This window comes from Labrus mixtus, chromosome 15, assembly GCF_963584025.1.
Source record: "Labrus mixtus chromosome 15, fLabMix1.1, whole genome shotgun sequence".
In the NCBI taxonomy this organism is placed as follows: Eukaryota; Metazoa; Chordata; class Actinopteri; order Labriformes; family Labridae; genus Labrus; species Labrus mixtus.
In genome coordinates this window covers 9986664-9997925 of record NC_083626.1, presented here as the reverse complement: position 1 = coordinate 9997925, position 11262 = coordinate 9986664, and the positions used below count along the sequence as shown (strand labels likewise).

The 11262-nt window shown below is 41.7% G+C and overlaps 1 protein-coding gene across 2 annotated transcripts; it reads left to right on the top strand.

The window, feature by feature from the left end:
* Positions 1 to 825: 825 nt before the first annotated feature.
* igf3 (insulin-like growth factor 3) lies at positions 826 to 7688 on the top strand. 2 transcript variants are annotated; one of them, XM_061057455.1, is made up of 4 exons: positions 826 to 931; positions 2298 to 2442; positions 5121 to 5353; positions 6616 to 7688. In XM_061057455.1, the coding sequence occupies exons 1-4, from the start codon at positions 896 to 898 to the stop codon at positions 6829 to 6831; spliced, it is 630 nt and encodes a 209-aa protein (XP_060913438.1). In that variant the 5' UTR covers positions 826 to 895; the 3' UTR covers positions 6832 to 7688. The 2 variants fall into 2 exon arrangements, with proteins under 2 accessions (XP_060913438.1, XP_060913436.1); XM_061057453.1 differs by lacking the exon at positions 826 to 931 and having other exon boundaries at positions 2173 to 2442.
* The last annotated feature ends 3574 nt before the right edge of the window (positions 7689 to 11262 follow it).

Below are 11262 nucleotides of genomic sequence, written 5' to 3'. Positions count from 1 at the left end.
AAGTTATTGTTTGGTGAACATTCAGTTTCTGCAAATATTTGCAATAAAGAAATTATTGAGTTCAGTCGCCTTGTCTTTTACTTCCTGTTTGAAAACAAAAAATAAACTTTATTCATGCAGCACTTCTCTTCACAAGGTTACATTGATATAAAGGAAAAGGATAAAAAAAAAGACTTGAGTTGGGGCGCCGGTGGTGTAGTGCTTGGTGCGGGGGCTGTTGTCCTCCAGGTGGTTGGCCCAGGTTCAGGTCTAACCTTTGGCCCCTTTCCCGTGTGTTGTTCCTCACTCTCTCCCTCCCTCTGTTCTTTTTGACTCTTTCCTCCGTCTTGTCTCTCAAATGAAGACAAAACGCCCCCCAAAATACGATCTTAAAAAAACAGACGAGTTTAAAGACGAATACAGATTGCAGATAATTTAAGAATTCCTAAAACGTCCAAATGAAGCGTGTGAGAAGGTCAGTGTGTTTATGAGTGATGACACAATACAAACAGATGCTGAAGGCGTCTCCTCTCAGTGTAAATAAAAACCCTCTAAGATGAACATGAAGCTAATTGTGACGATTGAAACAGTCATGAAGGAGGATTCAGTGCTGTAGCTGTTGCGTAGTTTCAGGTGTGTTATGAAGGCGTTATTTGTGACCTGGTACGCACGCGTTTGAGTCGGTCCCAGCCTTCAGAAAAGAATATCATGTTTGTGATTGTGACAAATCTCCAGCGAGAACACAACAGGACTTGTTCCCTCTGCTGTGACAGTGTTTGAAATCATCAGATAACGGCTCAGGATGAAACAGTTTGAGGAGCAGAGGGGAGGAAACGTCCAGCTGTGCTCCTCCTCCTCCGTCGTCCTGCATGAATAAAAGTCTGCAGGTCTCCTCGAGTCCGTCCACACAGACAGGATGCACTCCTCATCAGCCCGACCACAAACTCTGAAGGTAAGATCACCATTCACACTTTTTTATTTCTCTGAACGTGGGATCAGGAGGAAGTTTCTGCAGCAGCTGTTTAGTTACAACAACACAACAACAAGTTGTTACTGAAGACTACAAATATTATGTTGTTTCTGAACATTTTCTGGTCGTTGTGTCCTCGCTGGACTTTCCTGTAAACCTGCTTCTCTTAACTGCATGTGCTCAGAGAGGTGACAAGCTCTGATTTAAGGCAGCACAGATGAAATGAGTCCAGTTTTTAATGTTGGCTTCTCGTGCACAGCAGGTCAGCTCAACATGCACAAGTGTGATTGTTCTCTGCAGACAGATGATCGTTGAAACATGTACGGATAATCACATTCTGAATCGATATTTATTTGGATTAAAACAGAGTCTGAAAATCCACAAATGCTTGAAATATTTGTCAGATCCTGGTTTGCATTCAGCCTTTGATTTGTAACATTTTAGAGGAAACTTTGACGGAGAGAATTAACAGAAGACGGAGCTCTGAGAGTGAAGCGTAGTTAAGGTTTTAAACACTTTGTCAGTCAAAAGAAGAAGTTTAAGGACTCGACTTCAGCTTCAGAACTGCCGTGCTCATGATTTCTGACAGTTTATAACCAAAACCAGAGCCGGTGTTACGCTGAGAAATGCATCCCTGCAGAGAACTGCATGCACCTCACAGGACAATAAACAAATACAGCAGACACAATTTTAACATTACCATGTTTTGCATCCACTCTTAAATCTCCACTACGGACACTTCTGAGTCAAACACTGTGCAGGTCATAATCACACAGGCTGAAGAAAGTCTGCAGAACAATGAGGACACTTCATGTTTATTAAGTATAAACTTAAATTAAAATAAACACAAACATTAACATTAAAATCATATTTTAGTTCTTTACTGCACTGAACTGTTTTCCAAACTGCTTGAACATCAGCAGAAATCCTCCTTCTGTATTCTCATGACTAACTTCATTTAGAAGTTGTACTTCTTGATCACTGTCATGTTTGTGAGCTGTATTTTTTTTATGTATCTTTGGGAGTGTTTTTAATGTTTTCATCTTATCGCCACGACTCAACTCCTCTTCACAATCTGTGTTAAAGAAAAAAAAAAAGAATAGTGTATCTTGTGTGTCCTCCTCAGGTGATCTAAAACCTGAAAAAGCCAGTTCCTAAAGCGCACAGCATATGACTTAGAACAGCCATTTTCAAAGTGGGGGTCCTGACAGTGTGGTGGGGTCACATGTAGGGAAAAGGGGGTGTGGCTGCACAGACTCACATTATTATTCATGTCTTCATGTTGAGCTCTGACAGGCAGAACTTTGTTGTTGTTTCCTCACAGTCTCTTCTTCTTCTCCTTCTCCAGGTGTGGTGTGTCCGGGTGTGCATGTTCTACTCCACCATGTGTCTGTCCGGCTGGCCGCTCTCCTCAGAGGCCGCCAGACTCCGCTGTGGAACCGACCTCCTCAGTGACCTCATATTCGTGTGCGGAGATCGGGGAATCTATTTGGGTGAGTCTAGTTTTTTTTATTTTGCATACACGAGACCTAAAAAGCTGCTTATGAGATTTTTCTCTGTTGGAGCGACAGGACAGAGGATAGTGTCTGTAAAACAGGGAGAGAGAGAGAGAGTGAGTGGGGAATGATGGGCTGCAAAGGTGCCACAGGTCGGATTCAAACCTCAGCTTGAGTGTACATGAGGCATGCAAACTAACCGCTAGGCCAATGGCGCCCCTGAGATTTGAATTTTCATGCACACAAGCAGAAACTGAAGCTTCACTCAGACATCAGACGTACTTTATTTATCCCTGCAGGTGATTGTAAACGTATATATGTTTGTTTTTTAAACAATATGTTTATTGAGTTTTAAACATTTTTCCAAGACACACAATTACAATTAAATAAATTGTAAGGAAAAAAATAAAAATTATATATATATATATATATATATATATATATACACATGCACATATATACACATTTATAAAATAAGGGGGGAAAAGTAAAATATAATAATACAAAATAAAAACAAATTAATTACAAAATGTTGCAAAATGATTACTGTCAGTATCAAATAAAAATAACCAAAGGGAGTGCATTGCCATAGATGATTTGTCAATCAAAAATATTCTGCCCAAGAACAGTTTCTGCAAAAATGACCACAATTACAGACATTGCCAACTCTTTACCAGCCGAGCTCAAAATATGTGACAGATCTTTATCCCGAAGAAAATTAATATATAGGCCCCAGATATCGTCAAATAATTCTTGTTTGTCTTTAAGTGTATATATGTTATCTTTTCCTGAGACCTTCCTCAGCCTACCACTGTTTCTCCATGTTAATGCTTTTGTTCTTTTAGCATGCAATATGCAGAGGAAGACCCGTTCTCTTACGTCATTTTGAGTAGATACCCAGAAGAAAAAACTTAGGTTCTACAACTAATTGAAATGATAAAAACTCCTGCATTACACGTCCGACTTCATCCCAAAATTCTTTAATTTTGTAAACGTATATTTTAAAGTTAAAAAATGAAAATATAGTATAAAGTATAATATAAACATTCAGAGGCGATCTAATACTGACTCTTGCACGTGTTAGAGTCCGTCTCATATCATGCAGGCTGACAAAGGTTCATCTATCAGGCTCTGCTTCTTGCATAACGAGAGAGGAAATAATTAAAAACATGAGCTCTAAATACTGAACTTCTATCTTGTTTGAGCAGAAACACAGATTAATAATATTCTCTCCGATGTAGATGTTATTAAATATGACAAAGAAAGCAGATTGTAATGAATGTTATCAAGGTTATTCTACCCTGAGTGTGAAATCTTTACTCTGCAGCGGAGGGGCCACAGATATCTCAGATATGGTCACGGTCAAGGTGTCCACATGAACACACGGCGGTAACTGAGAGCGAGTTATCAACCCCTCCAACAACAAACACATCCCGACCAGTCACAACAATAGTCACCCGCACTGCAGGGCGGAGCCAAAGAAACCCTTTAACTCCAACAAAATCTCATGAATATAAATCGATTTTGATCACCGCGGTTCAGCTTTAAACACGAATCTGTAGGTGCAGCCGTCTCACCTTCTTTCTCTGAGAGATTTACCCACAAGCCCTTTCACTCAGTAACTTTCCCCCCCGCTCTGACCAAGGCCGACTCCTCCATGTGCTATCAGAGCGCCCGGGCTGTTAATCCTCCAACATGGCGGCGAACTCACAGGACACAGCGCCTCGGTGTGTGATAGCTTTGTTTTAAAAACGCCGCTAATATCAGAACGCAGCAGAGCTTCATATTCATGACAAATGATCACTTCAGTGTTTGGATGAATTTAGTATCCACGGTAACCCCCCCCCCCCCCCCCCTCGCTGTGGTTATCAAATACAATCAGTTTGAACAAGTTAATTCACTTTCAGTCCTAGACCGGTGTGGAGGCTCGGAGGGCAAAAAGAAAAAGAGCCTCAGAAAGTGGCGGCCATCATTGAACACACACTGAGGAGCTGCAGCACAGGCTTTCTAATTTACCATCTCCTCTAAACGAGGCACGTTTACATCACCTGACCACCACAGAAAAGCAGACTGACACCACAAACACTGCAGGAGTTTTTCAGGAGTTTTTCAGGAGTTTTTCAGGAGTTTTTCAGGAGTTTTGTGCAGGTGTGAAAACTCTAAAACAGGGAAACATGATTCAGAAGCTTCACAAAGGATACTTAGACATGTGGACTTAGGGAGTCCTGACATTTTGATTGGTGGACGACCTCTACTTACACAGCAGATAATTGCAAATAGGTTGTGGGAAGACACTTGATGTCCCCTTTAATGTGCATACAGTCATTGTGCATTAATAAGTAAAACATTTGTAATATTTTTGTCTGACCCTCCATGTTTTCATTCGAGTGTCTTCACCAAGCTCTAAAGAAATACAGAGTCTGATATCTGATGTTATAACTTACATCTGTTAGTCCGATCACTGTCCACTTATATCTACTCTTTTTATATTTTGTATTTTAAGTTAAGTTTAAGCTTTAAGTTGTTTTTAAATTGACACTTTATATTTTAGGTTTAAAATGTCTCGTCTACCTGCAATGTTGTTAATTTACTGCTCTGTGTGCCTTTGAATTGCCCCCCCAGGGACAAATAAAGTTTTTTTGAATTGAATTGAATTGACGTTTCCCTCTCTGCAGGCAAGGGGACGTGGTCCGGTTACGGCGCTCGGCCCCGGGGAAAGGGGATCGCCGACAAGTGCTGTGGACCTTCAGGCTGTGAACTTCAGCACCTGGAGTTGTACTGCGCCAAACCAAAGAGCCCACCGCACACCACAGCGTATCCATCCTCCACAACAACAACAACAACGACAACGACAACGACAACAATAACGACGACAGCAGCTCCTCAAACAACCACAGAGCCGGACACGGTAAGACCCCGACCTCATCAACACCGCTCGTTCTTTTAACCTTTAGAGGAGTCGAATGCATCTCTGAAACGTGGGGGCAAGTTGAGTGGGATCAGAGGTTTTGTATTAATAACGGATGTAAACACTGCAGGTCAGGGTTTGTGGGTTGTAGCGTTTTTGTCAGCTTTAGAATCAGTGGATGTGTGCAGAAGATCCAGGGAGGAGGCAGAACCAATTAAAACAGACCAAACCTGACATGCATCAGTAAATGTCCACACAAAGAGAGACCAGATCTGAAAGTGGCCATAAGACCATGTCGCTAAAGAGTGACCCTCTGATGTAAAAATGTGGCCCAATACTTGAGTCTGATCTCAAGTCTTTATTGGGTTTTAGAGCTCCCACATAATGCAGCAAAGAAGGTTTTTCAGAATGTTTCAGTTTGCTTTCTTAACTTCAACCAAAGGCTTTTTAAAAGCATGCCGCGTTCAGGGAGCAAAAGATAAGTGACAAGCTGACCGTGGACGCCAGGCAGCCATGTTGCTATCTTAACAATAACACTGTCTTTGTTAAACGGTGGTTAGCCTCTACTTGGAGGCTAAAGACTTCTTGGACCATGTTACTTCCAAATTTGTGGCTGTTTTTGGTTTTATCTAACTCAGCTGTGAACTTCTTCAACATCTTCTTTCATTTAGCTTCTAGCGTCTGTTTGTTGAAGCACAAAGTAGTCCTGACGACTCGCTAATAAATAGACATCAACTCAGTTCTTCTTCTTCTGCAATCTTAAAGGAGCAATATATAACTCTGACACCTAGAGTTTAAAATGGGTACTGCAGTTCAAATTCTAAACACTGGAGAGATGTAATCACATAATTTAAGAAGAAGAAGGGGAAAATGTTTGGGTAAAATAAGGACTTAAACGTGTATAGGACAGGGTCGGGAAAGAGATGAAATGTACTGCGTTGTCCACAAGGGGCGCCAAAGTCTACATGAACCAAAAGTTCCTCACAAGAGTTTCCATTCTAGCTAGCATAAAGAGCTAAAATCTGTTTTGAAATGTTTTAATTTATGCATTTAAAGATTGAGTGCTGTTTTAAATGCAAAGATATTTTCCGGCAGAACATATTAAAACAATAAATTGTGAGAGTTGTGACTTCTAACCTGAAGTAAACCCATAATAAAGTCGAGATCTGGGATAAATCCGAGCCCTCACTAAGGGCCAAGGCTACCTGCTCCAGCCAAACTCCCCGTCCTTGAATCTTCTCTTTATCCTCTTTGTCTCGCAGGCACGGCAGCTGTTCCAAACGCTTTATCAGAAGAGACTTGTGGAGCACCTCGGGGCTCCCAACAGCCCCAAAAGAGACGCGTACAGAAAGAAAACAAAGACTTCTTCCAGAGGGAAAAGCAAAGCTTCATCGTCACGCAGGAGGACGAACACGACCAGCGTGTCTTCTTCAGCCTCCAGGAGTCCTCTTGAAAGACCGACCAGATCTGGATCCTGACTTCAAACTGGATCTTTGAAGGGACTGGACTTATCGCAGCAGGTCTCAAAAGACGAAATACAGCCGAAATGCAAACTCAGAGAAACTCTCCTCTAAAGTCGGCATCACAAACAGATTTGGAAGGAAACAAAAAGCGGCCATATTGGAGGTCTGATCCCCGCCTCTGGATTACTCGCTCTCTGGTTCTCAGTGTAATCTCTCACTGAGGCGTTCTGTTATCTGACTTTAAGTAGCAACGCTTGTACGATATGACTCTCTAACGATGTTCCATAAAGCCTGTTAAATAATGAACAACCTAGAATATCACAATGTTTTCTATCCCAGTGCTGATGTGGTAAAACAGGCCGGACTCTTGCTGCTGATGCTTTTGTGGGAACACAAAAAGTCTCTTGAATCCTGCAGCACATCTCGCTACAATCCAAAAAACCTATTAACTAAAACTAGCACAAAGTGACTCCGCCTACTCTCCTGCATTAAACACGCTCATACAGTCAGCACGAGCTGCGTTCATCAGCAGCTTCAAGTAACGATGCGTCCTTTACTCAAGTGTCCACATGACGACAAAGACAAAGACATGGTGTCGTCCATGGTGCAGGGCGGTTAAAACGACCTGCAGAGAAAAGAAGACGACCACAAGGTTTCCAAGCTATGGTCTTTGCAGAAGCATGAATGTTACACTTTTAGTGTCAGTGCAGGCTTGTCTGCGTTCCCTTGCTGCTGTTTGTAGGCGTTCCATAAGTCCTTGAGTCCTTGTGTCCTTGATTCCTTGAGTCCTGCAGGAAGTGACGCAAGGTGACAGCAGCAGGTGCAGCGTGATAACACGTCCCCTCTGCAGGTTAGCGTGCTAATAAAACATGTAGCTACGGTGACCACATCATGCACGCGTTTAATATTCTTCTGTGTGACATCACGTCTCGTTTTCTCCTTCCTGGAACAGAACCCGGTATCGTCAAGTCTCAAACTGAGTTTCATGATAATCTGAACGTAACTTACTGCAGGGCGGTTTCTTTTGTTTCTGATGTATTTAAAGAACTAACTGTGTATTTCTTTAAACATGTTTTAACCCTTTAAGGTTGTTGTGATGAAACGGTTTATTTGCGTTTATTTAAGAACATTAACATTCCTTTAAATGTCGTGTAGCTCCTCTGTTCACTTTTTCTTTTAGCTCCTTTTTGGGTCTCCTCCATCTCCTCCTTCCAGTGCCTGGACGTTTAGCTGCTAAATTCACTTTTTTGCATCGTATTTATTTATTTGAAACGTATCTTAAAAAGAACAAAGTAGAACATAAAGCGACCAGCTCTGTCAGCGTACTCCCTGTAAGGACTGATTCATGCAGTACAGTTTGTTTTGTAAATGTTCGCATCCTGACGTCCTGTGATGTGAACTTCGTTTGCTGAAGATGTTTTCTAACCTGTTGTTGTTTTTGTTGTTGTATTTATAATTTACGTAAATGTGAAGCCTGTGACGTTTAAAAACACTTTATTCTGCATTTCTTGAGACATGTTTTTGAGCACTTTTTAACCTCCTGTAGCTGGACAGCGTGCGTTTGTGGAGTTTGTGCCGTCTGATTGTTGCGGCGCCTGCTCCACTTTCAGTGTTTTTTATCTGAAGTGTGATGTTTCTTATTTTTGTGTCTGACGTATTTTTCATAAAACACTTTGAATGCATTCACTATTTATTTCACTCTTTGAGAAAATATGACTTCAATAAATATTTAAACTTCATAACTGTTTGTGACGTTCATTTTGTAATTGTTGGATTTTATTGTTGTTGTTGTTCTTCTTCTTCTCCTTCTCCTCTCAGCTGTGTGTTTGTTTTAAATTCCGGAAGCTCGCATCAATATTGAACACATCTTTTATTGTGGCTTCAGTGTCATCATAAACAGCTGACTCACTTTACTCTGACATAAAAGCAGTTGTCCTTCAGAGGCCACTCGTAGAGTCCTGAAGGCCGTCTCAGATCTGCGCTGAGCCCGATAATGAGAACTACTCTCCTCTGCTTAATCTGCTTAATCAGCAGTAAAGTGGACGGTGTGTTAAAGGTAACCAGAGTTCAGGGGTCCCTGTGATGTTTTCTGAAGCATGCTAACTTAACGCTGGAATGCAGCAGAAGTGCCAACCAGCCTGCTCACAGCTGTGCGGGTGCAGAGCAGATTTAGGACAGGATATTTGGGAGGATTGGAGGGGGACACGGTCGGGACTGCAGGGCAGAGGTGGCACAGCTGATTCTTCAGGCTGCAACATGGAAGTCTGCAGAAGATGAGTGCAATCAAATCCTCTTTTTTATATTTCAAACTGCAATCACTGATAACTGCTCGTATTAATGTAGAAGTGTAGAAGGCTGTGTGCATTATAATACACTCAGGGGCGTGTCCAGACTTTTAGACTTGGGGGGGGGGGGGGGGGGGGGCCTGAACATGCAAACTCCACACAGAGAGGCTCCTGTCAGACGGGGAATCGAACCAGGAAAGGCTGTGCGTTAATTGTTATACAAAACGACAAAAACATCATTCGATCATCATAAACTCAGTGGAACACATTTCACTGGTCTTTATTCCAAAACAAACTAACTGACTGCTCACTCCATCACATCCAGGTCACATTTGGTACGTTCCCTTTCCACCAAAGATCCAGTCGTTTGTAAATTTTGAGACCGGTAAAAGAGTTTCACATCTTGTAATTGTGTTTTATAAGTCTTACATTTATTTTGTCTTTGGTTAAAGTGTTTTGCGTTTGTCATTTTGTTTTTTATAAAATGTTTTCCAAAATGGAAATTTGTCTCAAGCTTTGCAAAACCTCTCGATCCCTGTGACGGGTCTCTTCTCAGGCAGGAAGCCGATTCTGGCCTTTTGGACTCCACAACAAAGTAACAGCTGTTCACCGTGAGCTCGATAAGATCCAGCAGGGAGAGATTTCTCCTTGTGGCGGCTAACGTCACAGTCTGATAGTGATTCACTCCCATCTCCTCCTGTGCAGCGCTCGTCTAAAGCCCCCCCTCCAATCCTCCCCCACTCCCCCCCACCTCACCTCCGATTCTCATGGCCGTGAGCGAGCTGTTGTTGTCGGCCTGAAAGGTTAAACGTAACACTGGAAACATTTTCAACACGATACAACTTCCGTGACGTTGACAAAAATACAGTAGCTGTTTTCTGAAGTGTCACCGACGCTGGATTTACACGATGTGCAGAAACATTTACATTTGCTGCTTTTCTGCAGCGACCGCTCTTTTTCTATCGTCTGTTTCAAACCGTCAGCAAAAAGTGTCGAGTTAAAGGTACAAACACACCTTTCATGCAGACTTCAAGGTTTCCTTTTTTTTTATGTGATTCTGACTGAGATGCAATCGCTGTTATCGCTGCACCAAGACGATGATTAAACAGTCAGAGAGTCTGTTATTATAAAGCATGAACTCTCACCTACAGGGCCCCGGCTGCTGTCACTCACCTGGTGAAATGACATCAAGGCTTTAGGTTATGCAGAATCAATGGTATCAGCTACCACCTCATCCAGAATCTCATTGTTTTAATGACTTAATTAGCCAGCTAATGAATCAGCCTTGTGCACACACGTTATACATTTGATAACTTTGTTTTTTGCTAACCCCTCGCTCCTCTGCAGCTCCCGTCTCTAATGCAAATATTGACACTTCTGCCTCTTAGCAAACAACATAATGTCAAACTGCAGGCTTCACAACAGCTGTCCACACTTTGTATCGTCTATAGAAGAGTATACAGCTCTTGTGTAACATCGTATTTTGATGTCACTAAGTCCCTGAAACACCAAACAGACGTCTCAATTTAGCACAGAAGAATGCCAAATATAACGCTGCAGAGTCATGTTTATTACTATTGTTACGGCTGTATGTTGCTCCTGTGCTGTTTGTCCCTTCTCACTTCCTGTTGTCTCCAGCCCAGGTGAAGCCACTAATTGCACAACGAGGCGCACCTGGCCTCAGAGCTGGCTGCAGGAAAAGGAGGCATTTGGAGTTGGGACTGCTGTGCCTCTCAATATAATAATAATAATAAAGTTTATTTATAAAGCACTTATCAAAACCAACTTCACAAAGTGCTTTACAGAAAAAATAATAACTCCCAACAGTCAAATACACAACAATAAAATCCTATAAAAAAGCATGAAAAATAAAACAACAGTGCAGCAATCATCCGATTAACAAAGAAAAGAGAAACAACCGAGACAAAGATTGGCTAAATTTAACAGTAAAACAAATAAAACATCATGGATGAAACAAGGATTATAAGAAGGTACTTACGATAAAAATGTGTTTTTAAAAGTGATTTAAAAGAAGATACTGATGTAGCTAGTCTGAGATCCTCAGGCAGGTCGTTCAAGTCGGGGATTGTCTGTTGTGTTTTGTTGTTAGTTTTGATCTTTGTTATCATTTAGTTTGTTGTAATAATAATAAATCCCTTTG

Bases quoted from the DNA above. Each gene is read 5' to 3' on its own strand.
- igf3 (XM_061057453.1), top strand. From the start codon at position 2,229: ATGTTGAGCTCTGACAGGCAGAACTTTGTTGTTGTTTCCTCACAGTCT. The intron at 2,443-5,120 runs GTGAGTCTAGTT...CCCTCTCTGCAG, and splicing joins AGATCGGGGAATCTATTTGG to GCAAGGGGACGTGGTCCGGT. The intron at 5,354-6,615 runs GTAAGACCCCGA...TTTGTCTCGCAG, and splicing joins CAACCACAGAGCCGGACACG to GCACGGCAGCTGTTCCAAAC.